General features: G+C 42.2%; 1 protein-coding gene across 2 annotated transcripts in view; it reads right to left on the reverse strand.

Moving 5' to 3' along the window:
- Positions 1-480: 480 nt before the first annotated feature.
- LOC106566712 (acid-sensing ion channel 1) overlaps positions 481-26,563 on the reverse strand; it is a 96,816-nt gene continuing 70,733 nt past the window's right edge. Inside the window, exons 3-11 of one of the 2 annotated variants that reach the window (XM_014135021.2) lie at positions 9,722-9,872; positions 7,663-7,790; positions 7,342-7,492; positions 7,188-7,244; positions 6,911-7,064; positions 6,587-6,678; positions 6,388-6,467; positions 6,042-6,143; positions 481-1,684 (exon numbers count right to left, since the gene is read on the reverse strand). In XM_014135021.2, the coding sequence (XP_013990496.1) occupies positions 1,577-1,684; positions 6,042-6,143; positions 6,388-6,467; positions 6,587-6,678; positions 6,911-7,064; positions 7,188-7,244; positions 7,342-7,492; positions 7,663-7,790; positions 9,722-9,872 (1,023 nt within the window). In that variant the 3' untranslated portion in view covers positions 481-1,576. Of the gene's footprint in view, positions 1,749-6,041; positions 6,144-6,387; positions 6,468-6,586; positions 6,679-6,910; positions 7,065-7,187; positions 7,245-7,341; positions 7,493-7,662; positions 7,791-9,721; positions 9,873-26,563 lie in introns of both variants that reach the window. The other variant, XM_014135022.2, reaches the window with a different exon arrangement.

The following is a 26,563-nucleotide window of genomic DNA, read 5'->3' on the forward strand; positions in this document are numbered from 1 at the left end:
TTTCTAGCTGCCACCGATCTACGTTTCTTTTTCTATGTTTTGTCTTGATTGTACACACCTGGTTTCCATTATGTTACAATTTACTCCCTATTTAACCATCTGGTTTCCACATGGTTTTGTGTGTGTTTGTTTGTTGTGAAGTGGTCAGTATTTCTGTGAGCTGGTGTGTTTCCCAGTGTGGAATATATGTTTGGTTTATTTTTGAGTAAAGTTATGTTTTTACTCAGTTCTGTGTCCTGCGCCTGACTTCATCCGTGGCGCTGACACTTGGCACTGACACTTGACACTCTGGCTATTAACTCCCTTTACCCCATGTTGTAAACAAATATTTTGGTATTGTATGTATGTGTTTCTTCTGTTTCTCTGTAGTACAGGAAAGGTATAGCTGGCATGGATATGAAAGAGTAAGAAGTTTGGGCCATCTTGAAAAAAAAATAAAGTCTTCAGATCTTGCCAAAAATGAAGCCAGATTCCACTGAATTGAAATTTCATTATACTTTATTGTTGCTTTTTAGATAAATAAAACATCTGAAAACATGTAAACTGGTAGGCATAGTATTTATAGAAAAACTAAAGTAAGATCACATACACATGGCTACATTAATTACATCAAGAACATTAGGCAAGACTATGCAACCACTATCAGAACATTATCCATAGCCCTTCCTTGCAGTATTTTATTTGCATATTCATGGTACTGTTGTGCTTGAGAATAACACTACACAGTTACACACTATCATACAACTCCCCTTTTCCTATGATAAATACATCTAGCATGGCTAAATGAGGCATGAGTGATAAGAGATTGTTTCAGTAAGTGTTCCAAACTACCTCCAATGGTTCCTACCAAAATATATTGTAGTAACAGTGGTCCAATTGTTTAACTTTGGGGAGTCAGGCCATATTTCCATTGTCAAAAAAGTGGCTTGACATCTCTCGTCATCTAGTTCTATCTCATCTACTCATTTGGCTGTAAAACTTTCACACTTCTTATGTAAGAAAATACAAATGTTGACTTCTCTGTTTTATTACTTAGAAAATGGTGAACAATCTTTTCAATTGAATAATTACTTGTTTTTCACTCTATAACACAAGATGAAAAATCAACTTCATTCAATTATGTCAAATTGGCCAATTGGACAGAAGCAGTAAATTACAAAAGGGGCCAATTTCGGGACTGCAATTCATTAACTAGAGAAAGTGTACTCTTGAAGTAATACACTCAAAACACACACACACTCAAAAAGGGCATGCACATAAACACAACCATACAAACAAACAGACCAAAATTGTAGCACGGACAAACATGCCAATATACTGCGAGGACATTTCCCACCATCACACACCCAAAGCCAAAATCTCTTAGTCCTGCTTGCTATATCTAAATGTAGCCCAAGTAAAATTACATTCTTAGAAGACAATAGAATAACTATTTTAATTTGTACGTGGATTAACATTGCCACTTTCATGACATTGCAGTCATTATGATCCAGCAGGCTATACGTGGCTAGCACTACTCTTGCACCCGTGTGACTTCAGTGCTATTGAAGTGTTACATATTACCCATTATCAAGCTTTATACTCTGACATCTGTCCACTTTTGAATCAAATTGAAATGCTCCATTTTCTTACTTCCTTGTGTTCTGATTGGCTCAGCAGGTGACGTCCTCTGGGTTGCTCCTCCCTGTGTGATGAGGTAGAATATTGGCAGAGTATGGAGGTGGTGCATGAGTATTGTCATGGAGAGACTGGGGTGAATAATGTGAAATGGATAGTTAGTGACAAAAAAAGTGGGAGTATAAAACAAGAAAAAGACAAGTTAATAAACTCAAACTCATGAAAGACAACCAGTGAGAAAGCAGAGATTGAACAGACAACATACAGTCCTGCATATAAAAGTCTATCCTTCTGCAGATCTGCTTCATATATTAAATGCACATCATATTATAAAGCCCCCTTTTGAATCCAAGTGCCACATTACCCACTGGGAGCGGTGTAAAGTACGAAAGTAAAAATACTTTAAAGTACTACTTAAGTAGTTTTCTGAGGTATCGGTACTGTACGTTACTATTAAAATATTTGACAATTTTTTATTTTACTTCACAACATTCCTAAAAAAATTGAATGTACTTTTTACTCCATACATTTTCCCTGACACCCAAATGGGACAGGAAAATGGTCCAATTCACACACTTATCTAGAGAACAGCACTGGTTATCATAATGCCTCTTATCTGGACTCGCTAAACACATGCATCGTTTGTAAATAATGTCTGAGTGTAGGAGTGTGCCCATGGCTATCCATAAATAAAAAAATACACGAAAATTGTGCCGTGTGGTTTGGAATTTTAATGATTTATACTTCTACTTTTGAAACTTAAGTATATTTTAGCAATTACATTTACTTTTGATACTTAAGTATATTTAAAACCAAATACTCCTAAACTTTTACTCAAGTATGACAATTTGGTACTTTTTCCACCACCGCCTACTGTGCAAACCACGTCATTTCAACATGGATTATGGGGTAATATTTGGTTGAGATGTTGATTCATGAGATTACATCCTATATTCACCCACTCAAAAAGACAGACAAAAGTTTGTTGAATTTCCAATGTGTCACTATGCTCTCAACCATCTAAAAGTAAAAACAAATTCCAATGGAAAAAACAATGTCTGAATGTTGTTTTAGTTGTCATCCAAATGTCTATCACTGCGCTTTCAATCATGTAAAAGCTAAGTTCAAATGGAAATACAATGTCTGATATTTTGTTTATTTATACAACGGATTAATGTGTTATCACTTTGCTTCATCGAATAGCAGAACAAAATGACCTGGATTGCATTAAACGTACAATACCAGTCAAAAGTTTGGACACAGCTACTCATTGAGGGTTTTTCTTAATTTTTACTATTTTCTACATTTTAGAATAATAGTGAAGACATTAAAACTATGAACTAACACATATGGAATCATGTAGTAACCAAAAAAAGTGTTAAAATAAATCAAAATATATTTATATTTGAGATTCTTCAAAGTAGCCACCCTTTGCCTTGATGACAACTTTGCACACTCTTGCCATTCTCTCAACCAGCTTCATGAGATATTCACCTGGAATGTTTTTCAATTAACAGTTGTGCCTTGTTAAAAATTTATTTGTGGAATTTCTTTCCTTCTTAACGCATTTGAGTTGTGCTGTGACAAGGTAGGCATGGTATACAGAAGATAGTCCTATTTGGTAAAAGACCAAGTCCATATTATGACAAGAAAAGCTCAAATAAGCAAAGAGATATGACAGTCCATCATTACTTTAAGACATGGTCAGTCAATCCGGAAAATGTCAATAACGTTGAAAGTTTCTTCAAGTGCAGTCGCAAAAACCATCAAGTGCTATGATGAAACTGGCACTCATGAGGACCGCCACAGTAAAGGATGACCTAGAGTCAGAGTTAACTGCACCTCAGATTGCAGCCCAAATAAATGCTTCACAGATTTCAAGTAACAGACACATCTCAACATCAACTGTTCAGAGGAGACAGCATGAATCAGGCCGTCATGGTCGAATTGCTGCAAAGAAACCCCTACTAAAGGACACCAAGAAGAAGAAGAGACTGGCTTGTGCTAAGAAACACGAGCAATGGACATTAGACTGGTGGAAATCTGTCCTGTGGTCTGATGAGTCCAAAATGGATAATTTTTTGATAACAACAACTGTGTCTTTGTGAGACGCAGAGTAGGTGAACAGATGATCTCTGCATGTGTGGTTCCCACTGTGAAGTATGGAGGTGTGATGGTGTGGGGGTGCTTTGCTGGTGACACTGTCATTTATTTAGAATTCAAGGCACACTTAACCAGCATGGCTAACACAGCATTCTGCAGTGATACGCCATTCCATCAGGTTTGCGCTTAGTGGGACTATCATTTGTTTTTCAACAGGACAATGACCCAAAAACACACCTCCAGGCTGTGTAAGGGCTATTTGACCAAGAAGGAGAGTGATGAGTGCTACATCAGATGACTTGGTCTCCACAATCACCCGACCTCAACCCAATTGAGATGGTTTGGAATGAGTTGGACCGCAGAGTGAAGGAAAAGCAGCCAATGTGGGAACTCCTTCAAGACTGTTGGAAAAGCATTCCAGGTGACTACCTCATGAAGCTGGTTGAGAGAATGCCAAGCTATCATCAAGGCAAAGGGTGGCTACTTTGAAGAATCTCAAATATAAAATATATTTTGATTTGTTTAACACTTTTTTGGTTACTAAATGATTCCATATGTGTTATTTCATCGTTTTGATGTCTTCACTATTATTCTACAATGTGGAAAATAGTGAAAATTAAGACAAATCCTTGAATCAGTAGTTGTGTCCAAACTTTTGACTGGTACTGTACATGGTGCAAGTGATCAATGAGCACAAATTTGAGCACAAAATGTGAGAGAAATAAGCTTTTTGTACGTATGGAACATTTCTGGGATCTTTTATTTCTGCACATAAAACATGGGACCAACACTTTACATGTTAGTTTATATTTTGTTCAGTGTAAATGCACTTTAAATAAAGTTAGATTTGATTTAGTCCTATTCTTTAACTTAGATTTTAGGTTGAGATTGAGATTTGAATCCAACACATCAATCAGTAATTTGTAAACAAAATAGAATTAAAGACAGACTAAGTCAGTGGCACAGATGGAACTATCTAAGCAGAAGATATAGAACATCTTCAAATATTGATATGTGATTGCATTGTCAACCAAACACAATTCAACATCACTAAATATCCTTCAATTTGAAATCAACCAGAGCTTGAAACTCTATTGTATTATCTATTTTTAGTTGCATTCTGGGTTGAATTGAAACAATAGCCGTTGATAACTGAAAGGCCTAAATAGCATCATTGATGATATATGAGTGATGAATTATGGTCACATTTCATTTGCTCTGTTAAACCTACCCTTTGGAAGGACTTTGATGTGAACAGTGAATCTATTTCATTTTTAAGTGGATATCTCTCAACGATCATTCTAATGATAGCACATTGGTAATATTGAGTGACAAATATCATAGCTAAGCAGGGCTGGGTTTGGTTTGGTTAAAAACCTGGATGGGAGACCAAAGGGTAGCTGTAGATAGATAAATTCTCCTAGTAGGAAGTGCTGCCCAGCCTCTAGTTTTCTTTTCTGACAGTGGAAATAACGCTGAAGATCTGATATTGTTTTAAAGGTACAAACTCAACATATTTTAAACAAGGCTTGTCTATGTTGAAATTTGCTTACCATGACAAATTGCGTTGAAACAACATTGGTTCTAACAAGTTTGCGCCCAGTGGGTAAACACTTGCTACTTTTAAGATTCAGATATTTCCAAAGATATGGATGAGAGAAAACTTGATGGAAATTGATGGGGTGAAGACATGTTTCTCAAGCTGATACACAACATCACAACCTCAATTGATATCCATTGTAACTATCGTTGTTGCTCAGAAAAAATATCAACAGATGTTTTGGATATTGTTTTTGCTATTTGATCTTCAATGTGGTATTCCATTCTTCTGCTGCAAAGCCATTTACATTAGCCAATGAAATCAAAGAGATGCATGTGAACGATCATTGAATTGATTGTCTTTTATTCTGCTGTGTGCAAGGCAAAACTAGACCTATCCCCCTACACACACATTCATGAAACTCACCAGGTACAGATGTAGGATCTTAATAATGCAGGCTATTTAAAACTTGTAGTGAATTTGAGGTTTAAAAAGGCTTTTGAAGTTTTCAATTTCCACTTTGAAATATCAGACTTGATTTTCCTCTACAAAAAGGTTCATTAATTATAATTCACATTTCCTGTGCTGCAGGATTATTTTTCTGCTGTAGCAAACTGGCTCAAATTAAGATCCTACACCTGCATGTTCATTTAGAACACATTTTATTTTACACAAAAAACCTGGCTTCATGCACATGAAATCCTTCATTGAGATGTTTAGACATGACGCAATATGGCTGCCTCTTTCTGAGAGCTGCAAATGGTTAGTGAAAGTTACTGACGTGACATTTCACATCGTCCAGGCTCAGAACAGCTCCCTGGTCGTTATTGTTGCTGTGCTTGTGTTTCTTCTCTGAGCATCGACAGAGCTTGTACTTTATCACCTGTGACAAAACACAGATGCACACTACAAAGGTCAGTGAAGCTGTCGATTTGAGACAAAGGCTGGTAAGAGAAAAGGTGGACATTTTGGGGCGTGCCTGCCTCTTCGACAGTTATTTGTAAAACGCATAACTGTTTAATTCTGATTTTCCAAGAGATTACAATAATGAGTGAGACAGAAAGCATAATGGAAAAGTGTGGTTGTTTTCTGTCACTGTAGAATACTAGAGAGAACGAAAAGGTTACCTCATAGATGTAGTCAAACAGCTCCAGAATAGTAAGGATACTGGCTCCAATGAAAAGACCCATCTGACCACCAATATCACCTGGGAAGAACAGAGAAGGACAAGATTATCAAAGATAATAAACTTTCCCAAAAGATACACATTTCCAACAAAGTATCCTTAAAAAGAAAATGAATCGTTTTTTTAAATCATTGAAATACCTAAAAGTCCTGCTACTTCATAGGCTTTCTTCTGTTCGATCGTCTCATAGTTTAGAGCCTCAAAGAAGATGTCCAGAACCAGGATATTGTCACTGTTACAGAAAGAGACCATATTCAACATCTAAACAGCAAACCGTTTACCTAATCTTCTGATAGAGAAAATCTTTACTTAGTTGCACTAAATATGTGTATTGGAAATGGAACTGGAGGGTCAAAGATTCAAGGGCCAAAGCCCCAATCAAATTTCTTTGCCATTACATTTCTTACGATGTACTCCATATTCGCTGTAAAGTTTTTATCTCGTGTTTGAAACATTAGACTCACGCTATGTACTGCTCTGACTTGTTGTATTTCTTGGCCAGATACTTGGCAGAGGCCTTGCTGGGGATCTTGACGAAGGACAGCTCCTTGCTGTATCTGGTCATGTTGCACGGCGTCTCACACACACAAAAATCATTGTCTCTCTCCACCAGGAAGTCTGGGGGCAAAGAGCAATACTGCAGCATTAATACTTCTTCTCTTTTTAGTCCATGTAAGTGATGTAGAGACTAAAATAGAGTTGCTATGGTCTAAGAAACAGCAGTCTGAATCTATTGCTCACCAAGAGCTGGATCAGCACACTCTTTGTACAGCTCAGGGGTGCAGTATGGGGCATCTCCTGTATATAAAGAGTTGTTAATCAATGAATCTAAGTTGAACTTGAAAACTTAAATAGTCCAGACTAGGTAAACGGCTGGGTGGGAGAGTTCACTTACCAGGCATGTGCACCATGCGGCAGTTACAGTTCTCCACCAGGTAGCGCGTCTCACAGTCGATACGGCAGGCGGTGATGCTGTACGTCTCAAAGAATTCTGAGTCCATCCATGTCACCTTACAGTCCCCCCAGGGTGGGGGCAAATATATCAGCTGGAATAGACACACATGACAACTGTTACACATACAGTATAAGCTACAGTACAACTACAATTGAATAGGTGTACTACAAGAGTTACACCGGTTGTGCTTACAGTAGCATATTCTACATGTATTACTATTTTGTTTAAATGAAGTTGTGTAAATAAATATAATGTCCCGACCCGTTGTTCCTGACAGGAGACAAAGGTCTGGAACCCAGGTGCCACTCCGAAGCCCAGCTGGTCGATGAAGGGTGGCTCCTCCTGATTGTGGATCTGAACTTTGATCCCAGCTTCAAATGAGGTCTCATCTGTGGAGAGGGGAACAGTAGCAGGGATCACTGCACCATCCATGCATGGCTTATTTAACTAATGAACCCACTGGCTCCAGCAGACAGATAGAGTGGTCTGTTGGATAGAGCAACACACATGTGAGCTGTATTTAGTATTTTACTAGGATCCCCATTAGATGTTGCGAAGGCAGCCACTACTCTTCCTGGGGTCCAACTAGGAACAAAACAACACATCCCAACAAAACAATAGTCTACATCAGGGATCATCAACTAGATTAAGCCGCAGGCCAATTGATTCTGGAGCGGATGGTCGGGGGCCCGGAACATAATTGCAAATAATTTGTAAACTGCAAATTGACCACAAGAAGCCCAAACAGATATAATGATTGACTAAAACATAATCATTTCAAACCTTGCTTACATTTGTATATGATCACGTGTCTCTCTATTATGCAGGTGAATACTTGGGAACATATTTCTTAAATTAAAATCACTTGGAGCTGGGGTTTTTTAAGTATTTTATGTCCAACACTGAAAATTCCACACAATAAAAAAACGTTTTTTTTCTTTTGCTCAGAAAACTTGGGGGGCCAAATAAAACCACTCCGTGTCAAATTAAAATCCAGTTGGGGAACCCTGGTCTAAATCATTACAAATTTACATCATTTTTTATTTTTTTTTACAATATTACAATACTACAATATTACAATGAGTGGGTGTGTGTAGTGTGAGTGCCAGAGTATGTGTGTGTGTTTGTGTGAGTGTGCGTGTGTGAATGTGCATGCGTGAGTGTCTCTTCACAGTCGTGAGGTATTGTTGTGCCGTGAGGTGTTGTTTTATCTGTGTTTTAAATCTGATTTTACTGCTAGCTTGGGTTACCTGATGTGGAAAAGAGTTCCATGTAGTCTTTGCTCTATGTAGTACTGTGCGTTTTCCAGCCTCTGTTCTGGCCTTAGGGACTGTGAAGAGACCCTGGCGGCATGTCTTGTGGGGTATGTATGGATGTCTGAGCTGTGTGTTAGCTGTTTGAACAGACATTTCAGTGCTTTCAACACGTCAATCCCTCTCACAAAGACAAGTAGTGATGAAGTCAATCTCTCTACTTTGAGCCAGGAAAGATTGATGCGCATGTTCTTGATATTAGCCCTCCGTGTACATTTAAGGGCCAGTCGTGCTGCTCTTTCTGTGCCAACTGTCATTTTCCTAAGTCCTTCTTTGCAGCCCTTGACCATATAACTGGGCAGTAGTCTAGGTGTGATTAAAACTAGGGCCTGTAGGACTTGTTTGTTTGACTGTGATGTCAAGAAAGCAGAGCAGCGCTTTATCATGGACAGACCTCTCCACATCTTAGCAACCGTTGGATCAATATGTTTTGACCTTGTCAGTGTACAATCCAGGGTTACACCAAGCAGTTTAGTCTCCACAACTTGCTAATTTTCCACATTATTCATTACAATATTTAGATTAGGTTCAGGGTTTGGTGATTGATTTGTCTCAAATACAGTGTTTAATTTTTTTTAAAACATATTTTGGACTAGCTTATTGCTAGCCACCCATTCTAAAACTGAATGCAGATCTTTGTTAAGGGTTGCAGTGATTTCACTTGCTGTGGTGGCTGACGTGTATAGAGTTGAGTCATCAGTGTACATAGACACACAGGCTTTACTTAATGCTAGTGGCAGGTCATTAGTAAAAATAGAAAACAGTAAAGGACCAAGACAGCTGCTTTGAGGTATACCACACTCTACCTGGTTTACGTTAGAGAGGCTTCCATTAAAGAAAACCCTCTGTGTTGTGTTTGATAGGTAGCTCTCAATCCACGATATTGCAGAGGATGTAAAGCCATAACACATACATTTTTTCAGCAGCAGATTATGATCGCTGTGTAATGAACTAGACTTAAACACACACACAAGCACACACACTTACACACACACTTTTGTCCTCACCTGTCTCTCCCCAGACAGGGAGGTACTCATCTTGCTGAATGTCTAGCATGAGCTCCAGACCGTTCCCCATCCCTCCCTTGGTAGTTATGAGAGGGGTGCGGCCCTCGCCTCCTGCGTTGAACGTGTAACACTTCCCATAGCGAGTGAACACCTGAGGAGAAAGATGAGAAATATGAAAGGGATGAGATAGCAAGACGAGATGTCCTGGACCGTCCCTCACAATAGCTGCGCTATATTCATCCAGATGTATGGCTCTGCTCAATAGTTTCTATAAATCCAGTTTTGTTCCTTACTGTAACTTGCCACTGGGGGTCAGTGTTAGTCTACATTAGACACCACAGTACCAGGAGTGATGAGGGTATTCCCCTGGGTTTGGGGTTACCTAATCATCTGATCTATGGATTTCACATAACTGGGCAGGGGTGCAGCCATGAGTGGGCCTGGGAAGACATAGGCCCACCCACTTGGCAGCCAGGCCCACCAACTGGGGAGCCAGGCCCAGCCAATCAAAATGAGTTTTCCCCTACAAAACGGCTTTATTACAGACAGAAATACTCCTCAGCACCCCCCTAACTCAGTCGATCCCGCAGGTGAAGAAGCCGGATGTGGAGGTCCTGGGCTAGCACGGTTACATGTGGTCTGTGGTTGTGAGGCCGGTTGGACGCACTGCCAAATTCTCTAAAACAACTTTGGAGGCAGCTTATGGTAGAGAAATGAACACCAAATTCTCTGGCAACAGTACTGGCGGACATTCCTGCAGTCAGCATGCCAATTCCACGCTCCCTCAAAACTTGAGACATCATTTGCATTGTGTTGTGTGACAAAACTGCACATTTTAAAGTGGCCTTTTATTGTACCCACAGCACAAGGTGCACCTGTGTAATGATCATGCTATTTAATCAGCTTCTTGATATGCCACACCTTCAGGTGGATGGATTATCTTGGCAAAGGAGACATGCTCACTAACAGGAATGTAAACACATTTTGAGAGAAATACGTTTGGTGCATAATGGAACATTTCTGTGATTTTCTATTTCAGCTCATGAAACATGGGACCAACACTTTACATGTTGCGTTTATATTTTTGGTCAGTGTATAAACAACAGCATGGAACTATGCTCATGTCTACTGTAAGTCATAAGTCATTTGTATTTATGACACTGTCTGTATATACTATACAGTAACTTGTGCTGTGCTGAAGCTGGGAGCGGGCCATTGCTCAGCGTATGCAGCAACATGACACGTCTGTGAATAGAGAGAGGGCTGACAAACACAATGATTGTTGACTGAGTTTGGACAGTGCCAAGGGCTGTTAGACAGCTCAGCCTCGCCATCTATCATCACACACACGTTTGTTTTACTATCCTTGTGGGGACCAAACAATTGATTCCCATTCAAAATTCTATTTTCCCTAACCCCTAATCGTGAACCTAAACCTAAGTCCTTACCCTAAACCTAATTGTAACTCTAACCCTCCCCACCTGTCAGAACTTTCCTTGTTTTACTATCCTTGTGAGGAATTCGGGTCCATACAACGATAGTAAAACCAAACACACACACACACACAGGCTGACAATTACAGGATCAATGTTCAGCTTTCTCTGTCGTGAGGGACTGCTACACAGTTATAGGCTTGTAGAGTGACTGGAAATCACTGTGGGGTAAATTCATTACTGATGTTTTCAGACACTCTGAATGGAGTCTGTGAGTATTCTGGAGGATGTTTTTGTCATCATTGCCTAGACAAGAAAATAGGCTTCTAATCTCAACCAATGATGGCGTAGCAGTCAGACGTCTTCGTCTTGTCGTGTCCCTTGTATATATATTTTTCTTTGCATATCTTTTAAAAATATTTTCCTAAACCTCAACTTCTAAATACTCTCCTGCAACCCGCCTCACCCAATGTGGCGTGGATCAGTTTTTTTTTCTAAAGTATTTCTATTTACTTTGGATCTGGAATCCCTCAACTGAAGCTAGCCAGCTAACTACCTACCAGCTATCAGTCAGCAAACCATTGCTAGCGGTCATCAGCTAACCTTTAGCTCGGAAAGCTCTCGCCAGTTCGAACAACGTGACTCAAACCAGAGCATAACGGACCTATTATTATTTTACATTTTTTCCCCCCATATCCCTACTGCAAACTCTGAACATTTTCATCTGGATCTTCGCAACTAGCTAACCGCAATCTCGGGTGACTACTCCTGGCTAGCGTTTCCATCCCGGAGCAAGCACCAATTAGGCTGAAGCTAGCTGGCCAGGGCTCCTGTGCTACCACCGAAGCCCACTCCTGGGCTACAATATCCGGACCCCTTCTACTGCCGGTACGGGGCACGGAACCCCGCCGATCCTCTACGACTGGAATACCGACATAATCTGCCCGAGGATTCCAACAGGCCCCTCAGGCGCGACGTCCGCTGAAGGCCCATTCTGCTAACCGCGGCCTACTAGCTACCTAGAGTTACTTGGAACCGTACTAATTCCACAACTGGTCTATCGACGTCACCGCACGAAGAGGCAAAAACAGACTTACTCCCATCGCGACGTCCCCCAAAGGCTAACTTGCTAGCCCCGGTCTGTTAACTGCTAGCTTGCTTGCCCCGGTCTGCTAACTGCTAGCTTGCCTGCCCCGGTCTGCTAACTGCTAGCCCCGGTCTGCCAACTGCTTGCTTGCCAGCCCCGGTCTGCTAACTGCTAGCTTGTTTAGCCCCGGCCTACTAACTGTTAGCTTGTTAGCATCGGCCTGCTAACTGTCTGAATCGCCGTGTCCCCAGTCAGCCCAACCACTCACTGGACCCATATGTTCACTTGGCTACGCATGCCTCTCTCTAATATCAATATGCCTCGTCCATTACTGTCCTGGTTAGTGATTACTGTCTTATTTCACTGTAGAGCCTCTAGCCCTGCTCAATATGCCTTAACCAACCATGTTGTTCCACATCCTACATATGCGATGACATCACCTGGTTTAAACGTCTCTAGAGACTATATCTCTCCCATCATTACTCATTGCCTAGGTTTACCTCCAATGTACTCTCATCCTACCTTACCTTTGTCTGTACACTATGCCTTGAATCTATGCTATCGTGTCCAGAAACCTGCTCCTTTTACTCTCTGTTCCGAACGTGCTAGACGGCCAGTTCGTATAGCCTTTAGCCGTACCCTTATCCTACTTCTCCTCTGTTCCTCTGGTGATGTGGAGGTTAATCCAGGTCCTGCAGTGCCTAGCTCCACTCCCACTCCCCAGGTGCTCTCGTTTGTTGACTTCTGTAACCGTAAAAGCCTTGGTTTCATGCATGTTAACATTAGAAGCCTACTCCCTAAGTTTGTTTTACTCACTGCTTTAGCACACTCTGCCAACCCGGATGTCTTAGCCGTGTCTGAATCCTGGCTTAGGAAAACCACCAAAAAAACCTGAAATCTCCATCGCTAACTATAACATTTTCCGCCAAGATATAACTGCCAAAGGGGGCGGTGTTGCAATCTACTGCAAAGATAGCCTGCAGAGTTCTGTATTACTATCCAAGTCTGTACCCAAACATTTCGAGCTTCTACTTCTAAAAATTCACCTTTCCAGAAACAAGTTGCCGCTTGCTATAGACCTCCCTCTGCCCCCAGCTGTGCCCTCAATACCATATGTGAATTGATTGCCCCCCATCTATCTTCTGAGCTTGTGCTACTAGGTGACCGAAACTGGGACATGCTTAACACCCTGGCCATCCTACAATCTAAGCTTGATGCCCTCAATCTCACACAAATTATCAATGAACCTACCAGGTACAACCCCAAATCCGTAAACACGGGCACCCTCATAGATGTCATCCTAACTAACTCGCCCTCCAAATACACCTCTGCTGTTTTCAATCAAGATCTCAGCGATCACTGCCTCAATGCCTGCATCCGTAATGGGTCTGCGACCAAACGACCACCCCTCATCACTGTCAAACGCTCCCTAAAACACTTCTGCGAGCAGGCCTTTCTAATCGACCTGGCCATGGTATCCTGGAATGACATTGACCTCATCCCGTCAGTAGATGATGCCTGGCTATTCTTTAAAAGTGCCTTCCTCACCATCTTAAATAAGCATGCCCCACTCAAAAAATGTAGAACTAGGAACAGATATAGTCCTTGGTTCACTCCAGACCTGTCTGCCCTTGACAAGCACAAAAACATCCTGTGGCGTTCTGCATTAGCATCGAATAGCCCCCGTGATATGCAACATTTCAGGGAAGTTAGGAACAAATATACACAGGCAGTTAGAAAAGCTAAGACTAGCTTTTTCAAACAGAAATGTGCATCCTGTAGTACTAACTCAAATAGTTCAGGGACACTGTAAAGTCCATGGAGAATAAGAGCACCTCCTCCCAGCTGCCCACTGCTCTGAGGCTAGGAAACACTTACCACCCATAAATCCATTATAATTGAGAATTTCAATAAGCATTTCTCTACGGCTGGCCATGCTTTCCACCTGGCTACCCCTACCCCGGTCAACTGCCCGGCGCACTCCACAGCAACCTGCCAAAGCCCCCACCATTTCTCCTTCACCCAAATCCAGATAGCTGATGTTCTGAAAGAGCTGCAAAATCTGGACACATACACACAGCCGGGATAGACAATCTGGACCCACTCTTTCTAAAATTATCTGACGAAATTGTTGCAACCCCTTATTACTAGCCTGTTCAACCTCTCTTTCGTATCGTCTGAGATTCCCAAAGATTGGAAAGCTGCCACGGTCATCCCCCTCTTCAAAGGGGGTGACACTCTAGACCCAAACTGCTACAGACCTATATCTATCCTACCCTGTCTTTCTAAGGTCTTCGAAAGCCAAGTTAACTAACAGATTACCGACCATTTCGAATCCCACCGTACCTTCTCCGCTGTGCAATCTGGTTTCAGAGCTGGTCATGGGAGCACCTCAGCCACGCTCAAGGTCCTAAACGACGTCATAACCACCATTGATAAGAGACATTACTGTGCAGCCGTATTCATCGACCTGGCCAAGGCTTTCGACTCTGTCAATCACCACATTCTTATTGGCAGACTCGACAGCCTTGGCTTTTCAAATGATTGCCTCGCCTGGTTTACCAACTACTTTTCTGATAGAGTTCAGTGTGTCAAATCGGAGGGCCTGTTGTCCGGACCTCTGGCAGTCTCTATGGGTGTGCCACAGGGTTCAATTCTCTCTTCTCTGTATACCTTCTCTGTATACCGACTCTCTTCTCTGTATACATCAATGATGTTGCTCTTGCTGCTCGTGATTCTCTGATCCACCTCTACGCAGACGACACCATTCTGTATACTTCTGGCCCCTCTTTGGACACTGTGTTAACTAAACTCCAGTCGAGCTTCAATGCCATACAACTCTCCTTCCGTGGCCTCCAACTGCTCTTAAACGTAAGTAAAACTAAATGCATGCTATTCAATCGATCACTGCCCGCACCTGCTCGCCCGTCCAGCATCACTACTCTGGACGGCTCTGACTTAGAATATGTGGACAACTACAAATACCTGGGTGTCTTGTTAGACTGTAAACTCTCCTTCCAGACTCACATTAAGTATCTCCAATCCAAAATGAAATCTAGAATTGGCTTCCTATATCGCAACAAAGCCTCTTTCACTCATGCTGCCAAACATACCCTCGTAAATCTGACCATCCTACCGATCCTCGACTTCGGTGATGTCATCTATAAAATAGCCTCCAACACTCTACTCAACAAACTGGATGCAGTCTATCACAGTGCCATTTGTTTTGTCACCAAAGCCCCATACACTACACACCATTGTGACCTGTACGCTCTCGTTGGTTGGCCCTCGCTTCATACTCGTCGCCAAACCCACTGGCTACAGGTTATCTACAAGTCTCTGCTAGGTAAAGCTCCGCCTTATCTCAGCTCACTGGTCACCATAGCAGCCCCCACTCGTAGCACACGCTCCAGCAGGTATATCTCACTGGTCACCCCCAAAGCCAATTCCTCCTTTGGTTGTCTTTCCTTCCAGTTCTTTGCTGCCAATGACTGGAACGAACTACAAAAATCTCTGAAGATGGAGACTCATATCTCCCTCACTAGCTTTAAGCACCAGCTGTCAGAGCAGCTCACAGATCACTGCACCTGTGCATAGCCCATCTGTAAACAGCCCATCTGTCACGTCCTGACCCTGGTATGAGGTCATTTTTCCCTAGTAGATTTGTCAGGGCGTGACAGGGGGGTGTTTTGTCTATGTGTTTAGGATTTTCTGTTTTCTTTGTGGGTTGTCTAGAGTTTCATTCTATGTTGTCATTTTCTATGTTGTGGCCAGGTATGGTTTCCAGTCAGAGGCAGCTGTCTATCATTGTCTCTGATTGGAAGCCATACTTAGGCAGCCTGTTTTCTTTTGGGGTTTGTGGGTAGTTGTTTCCATTTAGTCTTGTGTACCTGACGGGACTGTTATCGGTCGTTTGTTGTTTTTTGTTGAGGTGTATTCATTAAAGCAAAAGAATGAGCACTTTACACGCTGCGCCTTGGTCTCCTTTCAACGACCCCTGTGACACCATCTATCTACCTACCTCATCCCCATACTGTATTTATTTATTTATCTTGCTCCTTTGCACCCCAGTATCTCTACTTGCACATTCATCTTCTGCACATCTACCATTCCAGTGTTTAATTGCTATATTGTAATTACTTCGTCACCATGGCCTATTTATTGCCTTAACTTACCTCATTTGCACTCACTGTATATAGACTTTTTGTTTTCTTTTGTTCTACTGTATTATTGACTGTATGTTTTGTTTATTCCATGTGTAACTCTGTGTTGTTGTATGTGTTGAATTGCTATGCTTTATCTTGGCCAGGTCGCAGTTGCAAATGAGAACTTGTTCTCAACTAGCCTACCTGGTTAAATAAAGGTGAAATAAATCAAATAAAAAAAAGAGTAAAAAGACTCTCCTACCTCACACTCTACTTCCATATTTTCTATGCCTTCTGTAACATGCTTCTACTCTGCTTCAACCCTGCATCAACTCTGCTTCTACCCATCCACCCATCTCTTACTCACACATTTCCCTACTTCCTTTACACTCTCTTTATACATCATCAACACTACCCCACTCCTTCCTCCTTCATGCTACCCCCCCTCCCTCCCGCCCTTCATCCATTCCGCTGAACTTTGACTGGCATCGTTATAGACTTGTGTCTACTCTGCAGAGCCTAATGGCATATGGGGAAGTTACTAACCATATGTTAGTTCTATGTTAGCCTTTACATCTAACCTCAATGACTGCATGTTCTTTCTGAACACATGAATGAATGACTGTGTAAGGTCAGAGTGCCAGATGCTCTTTATGAATAAATGAATCAATGAATGAGTGTGTGATGTCAGCAAGTGCCTGTTCCTTATGAATACATTAATGAATGAACATGTCTTTTCTGAAGTTTGGAATTTGATTTTTATGTATTACAATGTAATGCATGTTCCCGAATGAATGATTGAATTTGTGTGTGGCGTGCAGTTTGTGTCTTTGTGCACGTTGCTATCTATGCCACATTACAGTTGGCCTACATGATCTGACAGTGACTCATAATACACTGTTGACTCTATAAGATGACAGGCCACACTGACAGAACACCAGAAGAAGAAAAGTCAAGGAAAGTTCCAGTTCCTTTGTGAATATGTAAATGTTTTAGGCCAATAGTTTTCCTCCAGGGTTGTTGGGTTCATCTTTCCTTTTACTTTCTGCTGCCTTTGTTGGCAATTCATTAAAATGACTACTTTACAGAGAAATCAATCCTCTTTACCCGCCCTAAAGATCTTAAAGAGTTTGCAGTCTATAATCTTTGGAGTGCCCTGTGGTCAATCAGTGCCTATCATTCATAGTGCGTTTCCCACCATTGAAAAGCACTTAGCACTCTCCTGTGGTTAATCATATACATCAATGTGCATTTCCTTCCTTACCGGCGAGGCAGACTGTAGAACAAGTCCTAAATCACTAATCCACACACTCTCCTGGCTGTTGGAGGAGACCTGATACACCCCAGCTGTTAAAGGATGCCTCTGCAGGGGGAAATGAATCCATTAGCACTCTATTGTTTTATGAGGGAACGTTTCAGAGACTTACAACAGTCTCTGCAAAGTGCAAACACTTGCTCAGCTATTATGCTGCTCTATTAAACAGCCGAAGCGCCGGCAAAGAGATTGCGATTTAAATGGTAGTAGCATCCATGTGTCAGGCAGCAGTGACCGGTCGGAGGTCGGCAAGCATAAGCTTTTTTCCAGAGAGTGCTAATGTTGTCGTTTGCTTGTTGATGCAGCAGGCGTTCTAAGTAATCTGGAAAATCTGGAACAACTCCCAAGACAGACAACTTTATAGATAAACGGACTTTGTTGAACTTTAGTTAAGATATAATGAAAACTTAAAAACAGGCAACAGGCAGGAGAGTTAACGGATTTATGCATTGTTAATTGTGCTCATTAAAGGAGTATGCCTATTCAAACGCATTAATGCCATAGTTCAGATCAGTCTTGCCAACCTGAGACCTGTCTCTCCTGTTCTAGGTTCCATCTGTCTTTCCCGCCCAAACTGAAGGGCAAACCAAGAACAGTAAAACAGGGAGGCTCTCGACTGTTGAGTGCTGACTGACTTCTGTGAGGGAGAGAGATTGCAGCTCAAAGGCACTTGTAGACGCAACCTGCCATGTCAGAATACAGGCAGTACACTGTCCTGTTATCAACTGTGTGTGTTTGGACAACAGCTGCTGACTCACCAAACTAATGACAAGCTTTGGGTAATACTGAAGGTCTTCCCATGCAGGACTTCAAATACCAAGGCTAGGGGATTTAATGAGTGTGTGTATGTGGGTTGTGTGTGTGTGTGTGTCTCAAGTGTGTGTGTGTGTCAAGCTGAGTGTGTTAATGATGGCTGAAAAGCATAGAGGCTCAATAGTTACTTGTCAAATTTTGTCACAAAAAAAGCAACTGTCGGGAACAAGTGAACTGAAGTGAACCACAGGCCTCCACAGGGAAGATGGCAATATGAAAGCCTGCCACACAGTAAGTGTTCCCCTTAATTTGTGTTCCGGCAGTAAAAAGAGAGATCAATAAACTGTCACCAGCAAGTCACACATCATCTTGATTCTACAAAAAATATGTGGACATGGCATAGAGAATAGCTAAAATGTTTTCCTCCAAATGAATACCTTTTTACAGTACAGCCTGCTTTTTAAAGTGGTGTATAAAGATGTCAACAACCTACTGTGTTTTTCATATGTCAACATCATGAAACACGATACAGTACATTGAACTGTGTATAATTGTACAAAACCCTGTACAGAAATCATAGTAAAATAATATGTTTAGTTTAACACACGTTTGCTGTCACAGGTCACAGCTAGATAATATATCTGGTAATGAATGGATCATCCAATACCAGCCACTTCCAATGCCTTTCCCGACAGATAGTACCTTGAGCCAGACAGGCCTGTAAGCAGCAGAGTTGTCTAATGACCAGTTCATGGATAAAGGGACAGCAGGACCTCAGACATAATTGACAAAGGAGAAAGAGAATAAATAGAGCAGGAGCTGTTGACTTGTATTTTTCCACTTTAGATGATTTGCAGGGGAGATCCCGCACTACATGTCAAGATGCTCTGCAATTCAGTTAAATCCTCAAATTCATTTAGGCTGTCAGAATAACTTGACTCATTGCTACAATCATTAGCTGAGTGGTAGGCAGCGCCATTGTTTGCATTATATCCTTATGATGGATCCTCTTTTCAGCTTTCCATCACAAACCCACATTCTTTCATTCGCGAGCCTGCCCACTGGGCACATGTCTGTTTCATTGAAGTGATGAGGAAACAACATTGATTCAACCAGTGTGTGCCCAGTGGGTGGGTTTTGAAAATTCTAATTAATCTCCCACACAATGACTGTTTCTTTCCTTTAATTGCTCCTTTATTTCCGCCCTCCATCACTCACCTCTCCCTCTCCTCACCGTCTCCTCTGAGCTATGATGTGATATTCCCAGTGGACTCCTTTCCATCTTCTCCCACCTCCTGCTAAGTTTGATTAATATTTGAAAGGCCGACAGAGACGCTCTACTCCTCTCCACCACACTCATCCCACTCCCAGACACTGCCATGACTCTCAGTATCTATCACCTTCAGAGGCGATAGCATCATAGCATGGGACGAGAGACAGAGGCAGAGAAAGAGAGAGACAGGGAGAAGGGGGTGGGGAGAGGTGAGAAAGAGTTAAGGAAGCATATTATATGAAGGAGGGGGAGTATTCTTCCACTTAAGACGTATAAAGCCTGTTACTAGGAGGGAAAAAGATACCACTTTTGGTTGAGTTAACCTCAGAGGGCATTGCAGATATTGTAGAGAGTGCATTTGTGTCAACGGTTCAGCCATTCTTTTTTAAATGTATCAAACCACTATTCGGATTAGGATATGACCAAAATATATGCATGATGTTAGCTGGGGTCAGGATACTTTTTGCATCTATATACAGGTAACATCCAAAATAAAGGAAACACCAACATAAAGTGTGTTAATAGGGCGTTGGGCCACCTCGACCAGAACAACTTCAATGCACCTTGGCATAGATTCTACAACTGTCTGGAAGTCTATTGGAGGGATGTGACACCATTCTTCCATGAGAAATTCTATATTGTGGTGTTTTGTTTATGGTGGTGGAAAACGCTGTCTCAGGCACCATGCCAGAATCTCCCATAAATGTTCAATTGGGTTCTGGTGACTGAGATGGCCATTGTATATGGTTAACATGCTCATCAAACCATTTAGTGACCACTCGTGCCCTGTGGATGGGCGCATAGCCATGGTAGCCAAAATAATGGCCAAAATAATGGCCTGCACAGCATTTGCATACATGACTTAAGCATGATGGCATGTTAATTGCTTAATTAACTCAGGAACCACACCTGCTTTCTATATACTTTATTTCCCTCATTTACTTGAGTGTTTCTATTATTTTAGCAGTTACCTGTATATTGGTAGATGCATTATGTTTGTGATACATATTTGAAGAGTAATTGCAAAAATCGTTTAAAAAACAATGAACAATAGAGCAGTTAGATTGGCTATTAATTGATGAATCAACTATAGTGTATTCACCCTCTAGTACTCAGGCAGTAAAAACAACACAGCATAAAGAGAAACGTAACACTGCATGGGAGTCTCAACAACACAAGTCCAATCAAATGGTGAGTAACACTGTTGGGTAGAATCTTCTGTACGGTATGTCTCCGGGAGAGACTATAACTGGCAACTTGAAGCCTACCTTGTCTATGGTTGGAGGAAAACTGGCCAAAGTGCCATGACATGCTAAGTAAAAATACATCTTTCAACAGGTGAGGAAAAAAAGAGTAAAATAATCCCTGTTACCCCCACCTCCTGCTGGCTTATCCTTAGATGGAGTAGAAAATATCTCCATATTTAAACAAGCGCATACTAAAACCCTGTTAAAAACGGTCTGTTTTTCAGCCAATTGTATTAGTCCTCCACTGGTGAATGTCGGGCATGTGGATTTCAGCACTAGATAAAGAATGTGTTTGGAATGCAGGAAAACTCTCTGTCAGATACATGCAATTTTCTGTAAAATCTCCAAGGCAGCAGTAAAGCCATGATTCCCCCCAGAGTGAGCCCAAATCAGGCTTGAGTAAGGTGGAAACAGTAAGGGGACTGGGCAGTCTGCCTTAGTTTATAAACTACAATTTTCCACCAATCTGTTGTATTTACAGTGAATAATGGTATTAACTTTAGATAGCTACATACAAAATAGATTTGAACTGATAAAGATACATAGCATTCCATTTCTGTCTTACACTCTTTATTAGTGGATAAAATCGTATACGATATCACCAACTGTGAAGCAAAGCAGATACAGTTGAAGTCGGAAGTTTACATTCACTTAGGTTGGAGTCATTAAAACTCGTTTTTCAACCACTCCACAAATTTCTTGTTAACAAACTATAGTTTCAGCAAGTCGGTTAGGACATCTACTTTCTGCATGACACAAGTAATTTTTCCAACAATTGTTCACAGACAGATTATTTCACTTATAATTCACTGTATCACAATTCCTGTGGGTCAGAAGTTGACATACTGTGCCTTTAAACAGCTTGGAAAATTCCAGAGAATTATTTCATTGCCTATCAGAAGCTTCTAAAGCCAATTGACATCATTTGAGTCAATTGGAGGTGTAACTGTGGATGTATTTCAAGGCCTACCTTCAAACTCAGTGCCTCTTTGCTTGACATCATGGGAAAAGCAAAAGAAATCAGCCAAGACCTCAGAAAACAATTTGTAGACCTCCACAAGTCTGGTTCATCCTTTGGAGCAATTTCCAAATGCCTGAAGGTACCAAGTTCATCTGTACAAACAATAGTACGCAAGTATAAACACCATGGGACCACGCAGCCGTCATACTGCTCAGGAAGGAGACGCGTTCTGTCTCCTAGAGATGAACGTACTTTGGTGAGAAAAGTGCAAATCAATCCCAGAACAACAGCAAAGGACCTTGTGAAGATGCTGGAGGAAACAGGTACAAAAGTATCTATATCCACAGTAAAACGAGGCCTATATCGACATAAACGGAAAGACCGCTCAGTAAGGAAGATGCCACTGCTCTAAAACCACCATAAAAAAGCCAGACTACGGTTTGCAACTGCACATAGGGACAAAAATCGTTATTTTTGGAGAAATGTCCTCTGATTTGATGAAACAAAAATAGAACTGTTTGGCCATAATGACCATCGTTATGATTGGAGGAAAAAGCTTGCAATCCGAAGAACACCATCCCAACCGTGAAGCACGGGGGTGGCAGCATCATGTTGTGGGGGTGCTTTGCTGCAGGAGGGACTGGTGCTGTTCACAAAATAGATGGCATCAAAATAGATGGCTTCACGAGGAAGGGAAATTATGTGGATATATTGAAGCAGCATCTCAAGACATCAGTCAGGGAGTTAAAGCTTGGTCGCAAATGGGTCTTCCAAATGGACAATGAACCCAAGCATACTTCCAAAGTTGTGGAAAAATGGCTTAAGGACAACAAAGTCAAGGTATTGGAGTGGCCATCACAAAGCCCTGACCTCAATCCTATAGAAAATGTGTGGGCAGAACTGAAAAGCGTGTGCGAGCAAGGAGGCCTACAAACCTGACTCAGTTACACCAGCTCTGTCAGGAGGAATGGGCCAAAATTCACCCAACTGTCACGACTGTCTAGGACCAGTGGAATCAGGAGCAGGAGACAGAGGGCCGGAGCAACGGTGTTTTAATAATATTATTGACACGCAATAGCCGTAGGGCACCAGGCGCGTGGCGAAGTCTGCCAGGGGAAAAACACCTTCCCAAAATAAGCGCACTGGAAGCGAAAAGCGCACGGGGCGCAGCCCGGCAATAATAATCCACAATAACAATTTATAATCACAACTGTCATGAGTGGACAATAAACAATCCCGCACGAGAACCCCAACTGAAAATACACACTAAATAACCCCCCACTAATGACAAACACAAAACAGGTGCGAGATAGACAGACAGACAAAACCAAAAGACACAGAAACAATGATCGGTGGCAGCTAATAGGCCGGCGACGACGACCGCCGAGCGCCGCCCGACCGAGGAGGGGCGCCACCTTCGTTAGATACTGTGACACCAACCTATTGTAGGAAGCTTGTGGAAGGCTACCCGTAATGCTTGACCCAAGTTAAACAATTTAAAAGCAATGCTACCAAATACTAATTGAGTGCATGTAAACTTCTGACCCACTGGGAATGTGATGAAAGAAATAAAAGCTGAAATAAATCATTCTCTCTACTATTATTCTGACATTTCACATTCTTAAAATAAAGTGGTGATGCTAACTGACCTAAGACAGGGAATTTTTACACGGATTAAATGTCAGGAATTGTGAAAAACTGAGTTTAAATGTTAACTGCTCAAAAAAAGAAAGGGAACACTTAAACAACACAATGTAACTCCAAGTCAATCACACTTCTGTGAAATCAAACTGTCCACTTAGGAAGCAACACTGATTGACAATAAATTTCACATGCTGTTGTGCAAATGGAATAGACAACAGTTGGAAATTATAGGCAATTAGCAAGACACCCCCAATAAAGGAGTGGTTCTGCAGGTGGGGACCACAGACCCCTTCTCAGTTCCTATGCTTCCTGGCTGATGTTTTGGTCACTTTTGAATGCTGGCGGTGCTTTCACTCTAGTGGTAGCATGAGACGGAGTCTACAACCCACACAAGTGGCTCAGGTAGTTCAGCTCATCCAGGATGGCACATCAATGCGAGTTGTGGTAAGAAGGTTTGCAGTGTCTGTCAGCGTAGTGTCCAGAGCATGGAGGCGCTACCAGGAGACAGGCCAGTACATCAGGAGACGTGGAGGAGGCCGTAGGAGGGCAACAACCCAGCAGCAGGACCGCTACCTCCGCCTTTGTGCAAGGAGGAGCAGGAGAAGCACTGCCAGAGCCCTGCAAAATGACCTCCAGCAGGCCACAAATGTGCATGTGTCTGCTCAAACGGTCAGAAACAGACTCCATGAGGGTGGTATGAGGGCCCGACGTCCACAGGTGGGGGTTGTGCTTACAGCCCAACACCGTGCAGGACGTTTGGCATTTGCCAGAGAACACCAAGATTGGCAAATTCGCCACTGGCGCCCTGTGCTCTTCACAGATGAAAGCAGGTTCACACTGAGCATGTGACAGACGTGACAGAGTCTGGAGATGCCGTGGAGAACATTCTGCTGCCTGCAACATCCTCCAATGACCGGTTTCGCGGTGGGTCAGTCATGGTGTGGGGTGGCATTTCTTTGGGGGGCCGCACAGCCCTCCATGTGCTCGCCAGAGGTAGCCTGACTGCCATTAGGTACCGAGATGAGATCCTCAGACCCCTTGTGAGACCATATGCTGGTGCGGTTGGCCCTGGGTTCCTCCTAATGCAAGACAATGCTAGACCTCATGTGGCTGGAGTGTGTCAGCAGTTCCTGCAAGAGGAAGGCATTGATGCTATGGACTGGCCCGCCCGTTCCCCAGACCTGAATCCAATTGAGCACATCTGGGACATCATGTCTCGCTCCATCCACCAACGCCACGTTGCACCACAGACTGTCCAGGAGTTGGCGGATGCTTTAGTCCAGGTCTGGGAGGAGATCGCTTAGGAGACCATCCGCCACCTCATCAGGAGCATGCCCAGGCATTGTAGGGAGGTCATACAGGCACGTGGAGGCCACACACACTACTGAGCCTCATTTTGACTTGTTTTAAGGACATTACATCAAAGTTGGATCAGCCTGTAGTGTGGTTTTCCACTTTAATTTTGAGTGTGACTCCAAATCCAGACCTCCATGGGTTGATAAATTGGATTTCCATTGATTATTTTTGTGTGATTTTGTTGTCAGCACATTCAACTATGTAAAGAAAAAAGTATTTAATAAGATTATTTCTTTCATTCAGATCTAGGATGTGTTGTTTAAGTGTTCCCTTTATTTTTTTGAGCAGTATATTTGGCTAAGGTGTATGTAAACTTCCGACTTCAGCTGTACAGTATATCTGGTCATTTCATCCAATTAAAGTGAATAGTCTACCTATGGACAGACAGTCACAGCTATTCCTCAATGGCAGCTTTTATGTTTCCTGCTGTTCTGCCCCAGCTTTCCTCCAGTGACACCCTTCACCTTGTTGATATAGTCAACCATAAATACATGCACAGCACAAGCTGACTTCCAACCCCAACCTGTCAGTTTCCTTCATATTTTTTCATCGCCTACGAATCGGCTGACTGGTTCTGCCGTGCACCTACAATAGCGACGCTCACCATGCTGGGAGAGCTCTGCTGGGCACAGAGGCCATCTCAGCAGATAGCTGTTAACTCCAGAGTGCTATGTCCCCTCCTCATACACAGCTGAGTAAACATCAATGGATAAACAGCCTGAGGGGAAGTAAGTAGGCTTCTACAGTATGCAGGGTTTCTAGGAGAGAATTGCTATGAGTCTCTATCTGCAGGGTTAATCTGTGAGCTTGACTGAATCAAGTGGATGTACGGGACCCTGTTTTACGCCCTGCCTCTAAAAAACGCTGCCATGAGAAGATTCATTCAAAGGTTTATTGGGTCCGCTTTAATAAGGATCTATTTTTTTGTGAGGTGGAATCGAGTACGGTAGTGTTAAAAGTGTATTTAGTTGTCTCTCTAAAGGAGCTGTCAATCATGGTCGTGTGAGTGTTTTTGCCACAGTAATACGGCTCAGTCAGTAGCTAGTGTTCTAGAACATTCTGTCCTCCAAACACACATCCATCAGTGCTTTGGAGCACTTTATTGTGAGTAGGTACTCCGGTGTTTTTAAATAATCAGAACGAGACACACACACAGACCAAAATTGTGTGGAGAGCAGTTTGCTGTGTTTCAGAGCTGGCTGATTGGCTGTCTAGCTGGTACCCTGCTGAGAAGGAGTCAAGAGGTTAATTGGTTAATGCACACTGCACAGTTCCTAGAATGTATTGTAGGATAATGATCGGTGGTGTGTGTGTTTGTCTGTGTGTGTGTGTGTGTGTGTGTGTGTGTGTGTGTGTGTGTGTGTGTGTGTGTGTGTGTGTGTGTGTGTGTGTGTGTGTGTGTGTGTGTGTGTGTGTGTGCTTGCGCGTATATGTGAGTTGGTAGAGTTCAGTAAAGAAGAGAAGACCATTAATTAAAGAAAAGCAATTTACTCAAATGTTTGGACACACCTACTCATTCCAGAGTTTTTCTTTATATTTTACTATTTTCTACATTGCAGAATAACAGTGCAGACACCAAAACTATGAAATAACACATATGGAATCATGTTGTAACCAAAATATATATA

The sequence above is a fragment of the Salmo salar genome, chromosome ssa13, assembly GCF_905237065.1.
Source record: "Salmo salar chromosome ssa13, Ssal_v3.1, whole genome shotgun sequence".
NCBI classification, from domain to species: Eukaryota; Metazoa; Chordata; class Actinopteri; order Salmoniformes; family Salmonidae; genus Salmo; species Salmo salar.